Here is a 14,604-nt window from a genome sequence, read left to right on the forward strand (position 1 = left end):
CTGTGGTAGTTGTATCAGAGTTTGTATATGGGAAGGGTAGACATTATTGGGGGGATTGTGGTAGCAGAGCAGTACTGGGATATCGAGGGGATAGCACTAGGATCTATGTCTTGCCTGGCCTAGATTGATGCACTGCTCTAAAGGGGGCCTTAAGTTGCAATGGTGTATCAGCTAACAAAGGGTGGGTGGTGTGCTGAGGGGGTCCTGGGCTCAGGACCCAATAGGGCAGAGCACCGATTGTATCGAAAAGGGGGAAAGGAGGGCCTAAGGCAGGCTTAGTCAATTTGAAGGCAGATGGTGAGGACTTAGGTAGGCAGGATTTAATATTAATATTTGAGTCCTTATAGTATGAGTCCTAGGTGAAACCCTTCGGGGCTGCAAGAAGGGGCTCACAAAGGGGCCAGCCCCTTTGTCGTGCACCTTCGGCAAGCGATGCTCGGCACGCGGCACCAACAGTAGCTGGGCTTTGAAGCCCAGTGGGGAGATCTCGATTGGCTGCTGGGAACGGTCCCGGATTGGTTGGCTCATCTGGGAGGGTGGAGTCTTCGGGCATGCAACGGAGGGAGCTTCGTGGTCGGCCGAGCAGATTCGCTGGGGTGAGTGGTTAAAGTTTAGGCCTTACCCCGGTGGGTCCCTTGTGCCGATTGCACAGGCCAGCACTCTCTCTGATCTCCAGCAGGGCGAGGAAATATATCTCTCCCAGCCACAACACCCAAACCGTGCTTGCTTGAAGCCTAGCCCAGAGGGTGAATTAAAAAAAAAAAAAAAAAAGGCACTGCTAGCAGCTTCTCTCCCTGGCACACAGAGCCCATCTCAGATCACCTAAATAAACTGCTTAAAACACAAACTGGGCTAACTGGCACTGCAGCCAAATAAAGAATAAATAGGTTTTTTTTCTCTTTATTAGCTAGCCTATCTCTCAGTGTAGCCTCCTTCCACAAAGCCCACCTCCCCACACCACCCCTGCAAAGAAAGTGCATGGCATACCTCGTGCTGAAGAATATATAGTGCTGGGTCATCAGTAAAATGGTCACCGAGCACTGAATGACAGCGTGATTGGCTGCATTCAATGCATTTCACAGAATGTAAGTGCTGATACCCTGCATTCCGGTATCTGTGCCAACCTGTCCGACCCTTTCCTGCGAGTCACTGATGACTCGCAGGAAAAGGGCTGGTTTTTGGCTCTGGATACTGCGAAATGGTGTCCTTTGGGGCAAATTTTAAAAGGGTTATGTGCGTAACCCTTAAACCCCCCGTGTGCGCCAAGCCTATTTTGCATAGGCTCGGTCGCACGCACAAGCCCCAGGACGTGCGTATGTCCCGGGGCCTGCAAAAATTTGGTGGTCCAGGGCAGGGCCATGGGTGGGGCCGCGGTAGCCCTGGAGCTTGCAAAAATTGGCAGTCTGGGAGCGTGGCCGAGTGCCCTGGCACAGCAGCTTGTCGGGGCCTACACCAAAGGTAGGGGGGGCAAAAAAAGTTCCCTCCAAGGCCACTCTGAAATCGGAGTGGCCTTGGAGGGAACGGGGAAAGCCATTGGCGCTCCCCTTGGGCTCGGCATGCGCAAGGGGGTGCACATATGGGCAGTGGCACCGTGACAGAATGCCAGTGGCAGTGTGCACAAAGGAGCTCCTTTGTGTGTGAACCTTCATTCCCAGTGAGTGGAGCTGGGGAACCTGATACTATGGGAATTCCTTCATGCTCCTACTGCAGAGAACTGTATTCCTGTCATCACTGGCCAAGGAAGGTACTGAAACCAAGTCATAAGCACTGAGTTATGTTGTCCACCTTGCTCCTTTACCCCTATTGGTTGTCAGCACAAATTTAATGTCAAACTTATGCTAGTAAGTGCTCATATTCTAGACCTTCTGTCTTGTTTTCCTGATATATCTTGTGTGTTTCAGAAACTTTGGGCCAGATTTTAAAAGGCCCGGCCACAAAAATGTAAGTCCCGGGGCTTTGAGAAAGAGCAGAGGGGGGCGGGCATGGGGTGAGAGGCCCCAGGCACAGCAGCCATTTGCCACAGTGTTGGAGGATCTCATGCCAGCAGGCTACCAGCATGCACAACCTGCACCTACTTCGAGCAGGCATAAAACGGTAAGAACATTTTTTTGGGGGGTGGGGAAGGAAGGATAGATTAGGAGATAGGGAAGTTCCCTCCCAGGCTGATCCTAAATTGGAGTGGCCTGGGAGGGAATGAGGGAAGGCCACAGACATCGGCACATGCAAGTTGCACTAATGTGCACCCCCTTGCGCCTGCAGACCCCTGATTTTATAACATGCACACCTGTACACGCATGTTATAAAACGGGGCATACATAAGTTTATAAAATCTACCCCTTAGTTTTTAGATTGTAATCTTGCTGTAATTTCTGACTGGTAGCAGTTTCACAACCTCACAAAAAGCATTGTGGTGGAGGCTTGTTTATAATCCAAGGACAGTTTTGTGAATTCAATCCTTAGACCAAATCCAGGTTTACCTCACGCGTCACCTAGATAGGTTTATAGACAGTGCTAGGGAGAAGCCAGCTGTTGTGGTACTAATGACATAGGAAAATGTGGGGAGAGGTTCTGGAAGTCAAAATTAGGATTTTAGGTAGAAAAGTGAAATCCAGAACCTTCAAGGTGGCATTCTCTGAAGTGCTCCCTGTTCCACGTGCAGGTCCCCAGAGGTAGGCAGAGCTCTGGAGTCTCAATGTATGGATGAGACTATGACATAGGGAAGAGGGATTCAGTTTTGTAAGGAACTGAGGAACCTTAACTAGAGCAGAACCAGACTGCTGGCACTAACTTTTAAAAATGAGATAGAGCTTTTAAGCTAGAACAAGGGGGGAAAGCAGACCATCACTCAGCAGTGCACGGTTCAGAGGAATGTATCCTTGAAGGATACTAATAAAAACAGAAGTTCCAATAAAAGCAAATGTAGTCCAGTGCCTAAATGTAAAAAAAAAAGTCACTGAAGCTAAAGATTTCCAAATTATCCCTATCAACTGAAAAGCAGGTTAATACAAACAAAAACACTTTGTAATGTCTGTATGCCAATGCCAGAAGTCTTAAGAAGTAAGATGGGAGAGTTAGAGTGTATAGCAGTAAATGAGATAGACATAATTGGCATCTCAGAGACCTGGTGGAAGGAGGATAGCCAATGGGTCAGTGCTATATCAGGGTAGCAATTATATTGCAATGATAGGGTGGATCAACTTGGTGGAGGTGTGGCACTTTATGTCCGAGAAGGTAGAGAGTCCAACAGGATAAAGATCATACAAGAGACTAAATGCTCAGTAGAATCTATATGGGTAGAAATCCTATGTGCATTGGGTAAGAGTATACTACCATCCACCTGGCCAAAATGGTCAGAGACTATGACGTGCTAAGAGAAATCAGGGAAGCTAACCGATTTGGTAGTGCAGTAATGATGGGAGATTTCAATATTGACTGGGTAATTGTAACATCAGGACATGCTAGAGACAAAAGTTCCTGGATGGAATGACTGCTTCATGGAGCAACTGGTTCAGGAACAGAGAATTAAATCTAAAATAGCTTAGTGGAACACAATAATTGGTGAGAGATAATGGTGGTGGGGCCACTTGGCAATAGTGATCATAACATGATCAAATTTGAATTAATGGCTGGAAGGAGAACAGTATGTATATCTACAGCTCTAACAATTTTCAAAAGGGAAACTTGATAAAATGAGGAAAATAGAAAAAAAAAAACAAAGGTAAAGCTGCAAAGGTTAAAGTGTTCAACAGGCATTAACATTGTTTAAAAATATAATCTTAATACGTGCACTACATCTGGACTGAGCTTCTAAGGATGGTGGAAGGACGGCAAAATGATTACCAGCATGGTTAAAAGGTGAGGTGAAAAGCTATTTTAGAAAAAAATCGAAGATTTGGAGGATGTCAAGCTAAGGGTAAAACACTGTTAAGGCAGGCTAAAAATTTGAAATGAAGTTGGCCATAGAGTTAAAAACTAAAATTTTTAAAAAATATATCCAAAGCAAGAAACTTGTGAGGGACTCTGTTGGACCTATAGATGCTCAAGGGGTTAAAGGGACTCTTAGGGAAGATTAAGCCATTGCAGAAAGACTAAATTAATTCTTTGCTTCTGTGTTTATTAGAATACTGGAAAGATACCGGAGATGGTTTTAAAGGGTGATGAGTCAGATGAACCGAACCAAAATCACTGAACCTGGAAGATGAGGTAGGCCAGATTTGCTACACTTTTTTTTTTGTCAATCACCTAGACCGGATGGTATGCATCCCAGGCTTCTGAAACAACTCAAAAGTGAAATTTCAGATCTATTAGATAAAATTTGTAACTTATTAAAATAATCTATTGTACCTGAAGACTGGCCAATGTAACCCCAACATTTAAAAGAGGGCTCCAGGGGCGATCCAGGAAACTATAGACCTGTGAGCCTGGGAAAAAGTGGAAAATACTCTAAAGATCAAAATCAGAGCATATAGAAAAACATTGTTTAATGGAACATAATCAGCATGGATTTACCCAAGGGAAGTATTGCCTCACAAATCTGCTACAGTTATTTGAAGGGGTTAAACATGTGGATTTTCAGAAGGCGTTTGACAAAGTCCTTCATGAGACGCTTCTAAGAAAACTAAAAAGTTATGGGATAGGAGGAGATGTTTTTTTGTGGATTACAAACTGGTTAAAAGACAGGAAACAGTAGGATTAAATAGTCAATTTTCTCAGTGAAAAAGAGTAAACAGTGGAGTGCCTCAGGGATCTGTACTTGGACAGATGCTTTTCAATATATTTATAAAATCATCTGGAAAAGAATGATGAGTGATGTTATCAAATTGGCAGATGATAGAGTTATTCAAAGCAATTAAATCACAAGCAGATTGTGATAAATTGCAGGAGGACCTTGTGAGACTGGAAGATTGGGCATCCAAATGGTAGATGAAATTTAATGGACAAGTTCAAGGTGTTGCATATAGGGAAAAATAACTCAGGCTGTAAAGTGTAGTTTTGGTAGCAAATGTTTACTCATGGCTTTCTGAGGGCCAAGCCCACATTCTAATAGGGCTAATATGGGCAGAGCCCCTGATTTCCAGCAGCAGATTTTTCAAACATCTGTGGCAATTATGTGCAAATATATGCAAGTTTTATCAATTTTGAGTTTGTTTTTTTACTTTATAAAAATAAAGTTTGACATTTGTTGCCAGTTCTTTATTATAAGAAAAGGGATCTGGGTGTGGAGAAAAAGCATATCAGAATAGGGAAAGGAAAAAGGCAGGAAGGATAGACAGATAAGGGATGAAAGAAGCTAAGGAGAGCTAGGAGAATCAGTTTAAAGAAAGGAGAGGAGGAGGGAAGGGAAGGGGAAGAGGAATCAGGAAGGAGAGGGAGGAGGTGGTGGAAAGAGTATAGTAGATGAGTGGAAAAGAAGAAAAGATTAGGATGAGAATGAGAAAACTGGAGATTGATATGGAGGAAAAGGGAATAATGGGATGGGGTGGAGAAAAAGGAGCCAGAGTCCCATCCCTCCCCCCCAGTCATACCCCCATCCCTCCTTCTAAAGTCTCTTTAATCCCCTCATACCCCCAACAGCCCCTCCAATCCTCTCATATTTTACACCCTCTCCAATCTGCTCCTTCACTTTCACAATGACACTGCCCCCATCCTTGTCACTTTCTTCTTATATTCACCCTTCCCCACCACACCCCTATAATCCCTGTCACTCTTCTTCCAGCCCCAAGATCCCCTCATATTATCCCTTACTTACTTTCCTAACACTGTCTCATCCATCCCATCATCACCCCTTTATTCACTTCTCTGCCACCTGCTTCCCTCACCCTCCCTAGTTTACCCTCCCCCACTCATCTAGTTCTCCATGTTTATTCCACCCCCCCCCCCCCCCCAACATCCCCTCACTCACCTTCCATGTTAGAAAAAAGGAGAAGGTGCACATCCTGATTTGGATAATGCAGTTAAACGTATATCAGTCATGCCCTGGCAGCAAAGGATGGGGCCTAAGGCACTGTAAGGCCACAATCCTCTTTCCCATTATAGAAGATGAGTGATGGGACCAGTGTGGTGGTGGTGATGGTGCTTGGGGCATAGCAGAAGTAAGGAACTTTCCCATCCACCACCAATGACCGTTTTCTTCTGGGAAGGGGGTGGGTAGAATGCACCATACCACCAAAACAAATACCCTTCTCTTCCAAGTTAAAACTGGTCACCATGCTCCTAGAACAAGTGGTCAGGACAGGCCAATTCTGAGGCAAGAAACCAAATTTTGCAACCTTTATGGAGGTTATTTAATCACAGGAGACCGGGGGCCCTGCATATGGATTCCAAAGATTTTTTTTCAGGGTTTTCTAAGGTAAATTTTTACCTCAGAACACTTTGAAAGTCATTTTACATATAGAATCTAGTATAAAAGCACAATTTTTAACGTTGTGTGGGGAGAGCATGACTGGCAGGGGGTGAGGCGCAGCAGGCAGTAAGATTCTGTTAGAGCACCTAATACCCTTGAACGGCCAGGCCCTGCTGGGTGCCTTTCAATCTTATCAACGGAAGGCTTTCACCAATAAAGCCTTCAATGATAAAATCTCATCTATGCAACACGATACCACTTGCATCAAAACAAAGTGAGAAAGGCACAACACACGGACCTGTCAGAGACTACCAGGCTGGCGAGCAGTATACTTCCCACGTGACACACGTGACTGCGGGCCGCAAACTTCCCAGCCTCAGCCCTCGTTGTACCTAGAATGCAGCCGCAAAATTTACGTCGTCGGCATTATCAGTTATTGTACAATCATACAGGCCTCGAGGCGGGTAAAGTACAACCTAGAAGTCTTACTCGGGGGACTCCGGCCCTGCAAACATGGCTGCCCAAGTTTGTCTGCGGCGTCCTTCGGAGGCACTCAAAAAAGCACTGTTACACCCTTCAACATGGGCGATTACGATTTTCCATCTCTCACGAGATGAAACTCATTTCGAAATCCCTTTCAAAATCTCTTAAAGGGCGTTGTGCACCCCACGCCATGAGCTCTTAGTGGGCTGAAGGGTACAAGCGCACCCTCTAAAGAGACCCCAAATATAACCTCAAAATGTTTAACACCGAAACGTCACTGCCGTACTTCAATTTAAAAGTGCGATACGCAAGTAAAGGAGTTAAAAAGAGACCAACTTTCAGTCAGCATCTTTTTGCTATTTGCCCACACCCTAACATGAATAAAGTAACAACAAAAAGAAATCTTACCTGCGCGCGTTCCAGCGATTGCGCCCACCCAAGAAAAATAAAAAACTAGAAACAAGCGGGACATGAAGGAACTCCTGGGGGAGAAGTCAAGAAGCCACATCTTACCCGCTTACTGTGAAAATTACCATTTAAAAAGCCCCGCAAAGAGCTTTGAGCAAGCCTCACACGCACCACAACCCTTCCCACCTAAAGCCGTATACCCAAAACACCAACTTCCGCTGATCCCCTCCCCTTTTTTATTGCCTCACAGTATTCCTCCCTCCTCCGATGCACAGCAGAAAACTCGTTAGGAACCGCAGAAACGCCCCGCCGTGTGTGCCGCGGGATCCCCCTCCTTTCACGTCACCGCTGTCAATCAGCAGGACATCTGCACAATAACAAAGATCTCCCTTCAATTATCTGATCGCTGTTTTGCATCATAGAATCTCTTCGTGCCCAGCTGAGCTGGCATTATCCAGATAACGCCAGCTCTCACGGATTACAGCGTCTCTCTCCTTATTGTCTTCCGTCTAGAGGCTCTTTAATTGCTATTTGACTTTTCTACAAATAGCATACAGAACTGGAAAGAAATTAGGTGAGATACTTGTAAATGGAGATCTGTAGTCAATTATTTTATTCAGGTAGTTGATGTGCATGGGGAGGCAGTGTGTATCTTCAACTATAAAAGATCAAGCAGTCCTCCAATATTTTTTGCCCAAATTGTCAAACAGGCTTCATTTGAAGTGCTGAACTTCTTTCCATAACAGTCCTAACAAGTATTAAATCTTCCTCCTCCATAGTCATGATATATAAGGGATAGCCCAAACACATGTGCTCTCCATACATGCTATTTACCAGGTGGCTGATCCTCATAAAAAGTTTCAGTGCCTAAATGTTCACCTAAATTTTGGTACTTTGTATTTAGACCCTAAGTTAGGTGCCTAGTTCTGAATATCAGTGCCAAACATCTAACTTATTTTCCACTCCCTAACTGCACCCATCATTTAGTTACCTACATTTAGGGGCTTAGTGAGACACTAGTTAGTTAACTAAACCCTTTGAAAACTGATCCCCATGGGTCCAATAAAGCATAAAAATGTTACACTTACCTCAGATCGGTGAGCCTGACATCAATGCTGGGAAAAATCATAGAAACTATTTTAAACAATAAAAATACAGAGTATATAGACAGACATGGTTTAATGGGACACAATCAACATGGTGTTATGTTTTGTGTGAACCCTGGGCCGAGGTAAGAGATGACTCTGCCCACAGGGAGTAGCCCTGTGGGCCTCACCGCCAGTAGGCGCAGTCTCAGAGGCTTAGGACACAGCTGTAAGAGAGACTTTATTATAGAGACGAAAGAGCGGTTCCGTGGAGCAGAGAACTGCAGTTAAAGAACAGTTCTTAAGCAGAACCCCTGGAGTGGAGACTGCAGTAGAGATACAGTTCTTGAACAAGGGGTATGCTCAGGGTGATACCTCAGATGTAGATATCTGGTAGTGACCCACGGAGCGGGGAACGCCAGGCAGCTTTCTCAGTAGTGAAGCAATTACCTCCGATGTGCAGATCCAGTAATGGCCCACAGCCAGACAGCCTTCTCAGCAGGGGCGGATTGGCCTATCAGGGGATCGGGCTTCCCTCGGTGGGCCGGTCTGGCTGATCACGTTGTCTCGACCGCGTGGCTGTTCCTCAGCCCAGCCTCAGCGCCTCCCAGCCAGTCCCCGCCGGAGAAATAAAAATCGAGGTCGGCGGGGGCTGAAGAAATGAAGATGGGAGCCTCCCAGCCAGCCCCCGCCAGTGACCGAGTAAATTAAAATCGAAGCCGACGGCGACAGAGGCCGAAGAAAAGAAGATGGGCGCCTCCCAGCCAGCCTCAAGCAGGGGCTGGCTGGGCGGCGCCCATCTTCTTTTCTTCGCCCCCCCGCTGGCCTCGATTTTAATTTCTTCGGCCCCCGCCGGCCTCTATTTTAATTTCTTTGGCCCCTGTCGGAGACCAAGCTGGGGGGGCCGAAGAAATTAAAATCGAGGCCGGCGGGGGCCAAAGAAATTAAAATCGAGGCCCCCGCTGTATAGCTGGTCTCTGGCGGCAGTTAGCAGCACCGGTGTTCACATCTTCGGCTCCCGCGAGCCTCGATTTTAATTTCTTCGGCCTCCACCGGAGACCAAGCCAGGGGGGGCCGAAGAAATTAAAATTGAGGCCGGCGGGAGCCGAAGAAGTGAAAACCAGTGCAGTGCTGCTAACCGCCACCGGAGACCAGCTGTTCAGCTGGGGGCCTTAGATCGGAAGGGTGCTTCTGTGTGTATGTGAGAAAGGAACGGTGCTTGTGTGTGTGTGTATGAGAAAGGAATGGAATGGTGCTTGTGTGTGTGTGTGTGTGTATGTGTATGTGATGTATGAGAAAGGAATGGTGCTTCTGTGTGTGTGTGTGTTATGTATGTGAGAGAGGAATCTGCCAGTTTTAAAAAAAAAAAAGAAATGTGATAATACATATACCTCAACTTTTGTGCTGGTAGCGCAACTTTTAAAAAGTTGGGTGAAAGATGAAATTACTGAATTTTAAGCATCCCTCTTCTGGAAAATAAAATTTAGCAAAGTGGGTAGAAACAAATACTAAAGCAAAAAAAAAAAATTTAACTATTTAAAATGTTCATCTCAGCAAAATCACAAATTTAAGATACTGATGCCAGGTGGGGTTTGTTTGGGGTTTTTTTGAAGCATAATTTAAGCATGAAGACTGGAATAGTTCCAATCTGAAACGGTTTTGCTATTTTTTATTTTTTTTTACGCCTTTAGAAAATGTATATTTTTAAATGACTAAGCCTGGAATCTTCCCATTTAAAAGTTGACTAAGGATGTCTTTCGGTTCCATATCTCCCACATGAATAATCATATGACTGATAGCTTGAAGAAAGACACTTGCTTTATTGACTGAAAGCGTAAAACAAGAGAAGCTGTCTGGTGTGGGTGGCTGTCCCTTGGGAGGACAGAACCTGAAGGAAGGGTGTCATTTCGCCTTCTGATAGGAATGTGGTTTTCTTTTTAATGTTGGGATCATCACTTTCCCTTTTAGTAAAAGTGAAAAATGCTGCAATTCTGAAAGCAAGGTGCTTCTGTGAGAGTGTAATCTGAATGTGAGACAGGGAGGGTGCTTCTGTATGTGTGTGGTGTATATGTGAGTCAGGGAGGGTGCTTGTGTGTGTCAAAGTATGTGTGCAAGAGAGATGGAGCATGTTTTTGGCTGGCTTGTGGCTGTGAGAGAGGGCATGTGTGTGATTGAGCCTGTTTGTAAGTGAGATAGAACATGTGTGTGATTGAGAGCTTGTGTGTAAGTGAAATAGAGAGAGCATGTGTGTGATTGAAATCCTGTGTGCAAGAGGGAGCGAGAGCATTGTGTGATTGAGAGAGACTGGCCAGAGAGGTGACGTGTGTATGTGTGAAACTGATCAGGGAGATGACTGGTATGTGTGTGTGTGTGTGAAAGAGAGAGAGAGAGAGAGAGAAAGAGAGACTGGTTGGGGAGATGATTGGTGTGTGATAGACAGAAACTGATCTTTAGGGTATGACTGGTGTGTGTGTGTGAGAGAGAGAGAGAAGAGACTGGTTGTGGTCCCTAAGGAAGAGGACCATGAGGACAGCTTCAGCAGCTACTGCTGCTTCTGGTGTGGCCTGCAAGGGAAAGGAGTAGGAGAACTGGAGAGGGTAAGTAAAGGTGGCTTTTTAAGTTCATTTTTCTTGATTGACTAGTATGTGATGTGTCTGCTGTTTGAAATATTTTATTGGTGTTTGGTAAAGGTTTAAAAATTTGTTTGAGTCTTTAATTATTGGATATTCTATTCATCAGCTGTTTTGAAATTATTTTATTAGTATGATTTTATAATTATGATTCATGATTTATATATCTTGATTTTATTGATTGTTTCATGAGGAATGGTAACATTTTTGTTTTTCCATTGTTGCACTGTATAGTCTGGCGTGATACATTTTACAGTTAAGTTTTTTTCTGCACATCTCTATTTATACTTTATGTGGCTTTATTCTGTATTTGGTGAGAGTTTGTGTTCTGCATGCAAAGACTGAGATGAAGCATTCTTTTAGCATGTGGTTTCTCTGTAGGGATCTGTAGTAGCTTGGCCTGTTCTGTTTTCCTGATAGGAGGTGTATTGATATTTTAAATTCTGGTGCAATATTTGTGGTATTCTTTTTCATAGGTGGGGTTGTTATTCTTTGAGTTTTGGCAAATAGTACTGTGTTGATACGGGAGGACCATGCCGAAATATAGGGGTGTGTACATATATATGTAAATTATATGTAAATTATATTGTATATGTAATTGGGTACCCATGGGCCAGTATGGAGAAAAATCCCCCGGGCCACTATTTTCCCACAATCTGCCCCTGCTTCTCAATGATGAAGCAATTACCTCAGGTGTGCAGACCCGGTAGTGGCCCGCAACTCGGGATATGCCGAGGATGACTGTACAATGGTGGTGATGCTGAGGTAGTCAGAGGTACGGAAGCTCAGAAGGTTCCTGAGGAAGTTGAGGCAGTAATCTGCACCGCAGGGAATGGTGAAGAGAATCCTGCTGAGGAGAGCGCGGTAGTGGCCCGAGGCACGGGGTACACCGCAGGGAATCCCAGCAAGACTTGGTAGAGTTGAAGTACGAAGAAAGTACTCACGAGGCGTGGTTCCAAGTGAAGTCCTGAGAAGTAGAATGAACAGGATTTCAGAGGTAGGAAGGCCCTCCGAGGAGTGGATAGCCTAGGAAAGCGGAAGAGCCCCCGAGGAGCGGGTACTCAGAGCGTTCACAAAGCAAGCCAGGAACTGGCTAAAAGACAGGAAACAGAGAATAGGATTAAATGGACAATTTTCTCAGTGGAAGGGAGTGGGCAGTGGAGTGCCTCAGGGATCTGTACTGGGACCCTTACTTTTCAATATATTTATAAATGATCTGGAAAGAAATACGACGAGTGAGGTAATCAAATTTGCAGATGATACAAAATTGTTCAGAGTAGTTAAATCACAAGCAGATTGTGATAAATTGCAGGAAGAACTTGTGAGGCTGGAAAATTGGGCATCTAAATGGCAGATGAAATTTATTGTGGACAAGTGCAAGGTGATGCATATAGGGAAAAATAACCCATGCTATAGTTACACAATGTTGGGTTCCATATTAGGTGCTACAACCCAAGAAAGAGATCTAGGCCTCATAGTGGATAACACATTTCCTCTAATGCAGGGGTCGGGAACCCATGGCTCGCGAGCCAGATATGGCTCTTTTGAGGGCTGCATCTGGCTCGCAGACAAGTGTCGCCACACTTCGCGGTTCCCCGCTGACCCAGCTGCTCCCCGGTCCTCCGCCGCCCGGGCTTAAAATGCTGTCAGCCCGGGCGGAACGCGGCGGGACAGCTGGAGTCAGCGGCACCGGCGTGCTCTCTTCTCCTCCTCCCCCCCCCCCCCCCCCCGCGGCCCGGAAGAGGAAGTGGTGAGCATCGGGTGCCTGCGCGGAAGAAGAGACCACGCTAGTGTGGTCTCTTCTTCCCGCGCAGGCACCCGATGCTCTCCACTTCCTCTTCCGGGCCGCGGGGGGGGGGGGGGGGGGGGGAAGAGAGAGCATGCCGGCAGCGGCACGACTGGAGTCAGCCGGGTGCCAGCGCTGGAGTCATCGGGTGCCTGCGCGGGAGTCTTCCCGCGCAGGCACCCGATGCTCACCACTTCCTCTTCCGGGCCGCGGGAAGAAGAGAGCACGCCGGTGCTGAGCGGCACCGGCGTGCTCTCTTCTTCCCGCGGCCCGGAAGAGGAAGTGGTGAGCATCGGGTGCCTGCGCGAGAAGAAGAGGCCACGCTTGTGGGAAGAAGACTGCAGCGCGGCTCGGAGGAAATGAAGAGTTTCAACCGCGGCCGATGGGACTCCGCCTCCGCGAGGGCTGAAAATGAAGGAGGTTAGTGTTGGGAGGAGGCTGCTGCTGCCGCGAGTTCCTGGGGTGGGGGTGGGGGAGAGAGAGAGTGAATGAGCGAGCAAGCGTGTGTGTTTGAGATCCTGTGTGTGGGAGTGAGATTGCATGTATGTGAATGATTGAGAGCCTGTGTATGTGAAAGAGAGTATGTCTGTGATTGAGAGCCTGCCTGTGAGAGAGAGAGCATGAATGTAAGTTTACCATTGGGAACCTGTATGTGTAAGTTTGTGATTGAAAACCTGTTTGTGTGAAAGAGTATGTGTGTATGATTGAGATCCTTTGTGTGTGAGAGAAATCATGTGTATGTATGATTAAGAGCCTGTGTGTATAAGTAAGAGAGAGATCATGTGTGTCTGTGTCTGATTGACAGCTGGTTTAGGTGATGGAGCATGTGAGTATGTGATTGAGAGCCTGTGTTTAAATGAGAGAGAGAGACCATGTGTGTCTGTGTGTGATTGAGAGCTGATTTAGGTGAGGGAGCATGTGAGTATGTGATTGAGAGCCTGTGTGTAAATGAGAGAAAGAGAGGACATGTTTGTAAGCATGTGAATGAGAGTCTGTGTGTGAGAGAAAAAGACAGCATGTATTTATGTGATTGAAAGCCTGTGTGTGTGTGTAAGCGTGAAAAGATAGACAGCATGTGTGTAAATGTGTAATTAAGAGCCTATATAAGTGAGTGAGAAAAAACATGTGTATATGTGAGTACTGAGAGCATGTGTGTATAGGTGTGTCATTGAGAGCCAGTGTGAGAGAGAGCGCTGGTATGTGACTGAGAGAGGAGAAAGTTCCAAGCAAACCACCCCACCTCCTGCTAATTCAGAACAATCTCAGGACACCTGGATATCAAACGTTCCCAGGTATGCAGAGCAAAAAAATTTTTGTATCCTTATTATTTTTCATTACTGGATCTTTGTGTCTGCTATTTTGAAATATTTTGTTGGTATCTGGAAATGTTTTATATGAGTTTTAATTATTGGATATTCCTCTCATCAGCTGTTTCGAAATATGTTCTTTTTGTTAGTACAGTTTTACTGCTGATGATTTTATATTTCTTGATTTGTTTTATAAGGATGGGTGATGTTTCTTTTTTCCTTTGTTACACTGCATACAGAGACTCTGGCTTGTTGCAGTTTCCAATTCAGTTTTTTCTGCATGCTTCTTGTTATGCGTTTTGGTCTCTTTATTCTATGTTAGGTGAGGGACAGCACGTGATTCAGGTGAGGTTTTCTGCTGGCGTGTTGTTTCTGTGTAGGACTCTATAGCAGCCTGACTTGGTCCGTTTTCCTAATAGGAGATGTATTGGTGTCTTAAGGCCTGGTGTAATATTTTCAGAGACTTATTGTACATTAAAAGTGGGATCTTGTATTTAGTTTTAAACATATTGTATGGCTCTCATGGAATTACATTTTAAAATATGTGGCGTTTATGGCTCTC

The 14,604-nt window shown here is 45.4% G+C and overlaps 1 protein-coding gene across 2 annotated transcripts in view; it reads right to left on the bottom strand.

Moving 5' to 3' along the window:
* Positions 1 to 7,477, bottom strand: part of TM7SF3 (transmembrane 7 superfamily member 3) — a 186,600-nt gene extending 179,123 nt beyond the window's left edge. Inside the window, exon 1 of one of the 2 annotated variants that reach the window (XM_029600172.1) lies at positions 7,235 to 7,477. In XM_029600172.1, coding sequence (XP_029456032.1) covers positions 7,235 to 7,334 — 100 coding nt within the window. In that variant the 5' untranslated portion in view covers positions 7,335 to 7,477. The remainder of the gene's footprint in view (positions 1 to 7,234) is intronic. The other variant, XM_029600171.1, reaches the window with a different exon arrangement.
* Between the last annotated feature and the right edge of the window lie 7,127 nt (positions 7,478 to 14,604).

The sequence above is a fragment of the Rhinatrema bivittatum genome, chromosome 4 (genome assembly GCF_901001135.1).
Source record: "Rhinatrema bivittatum chromosome 4, aRhiBiv1.1, whole genome shotgun sequence".
NCBI lineage: Eukaryota > Metazoa > Chordata > Amphibia > Gymnophiona > Rhinatrematidae > Rhinatrema > Rhinatrema bivittatum.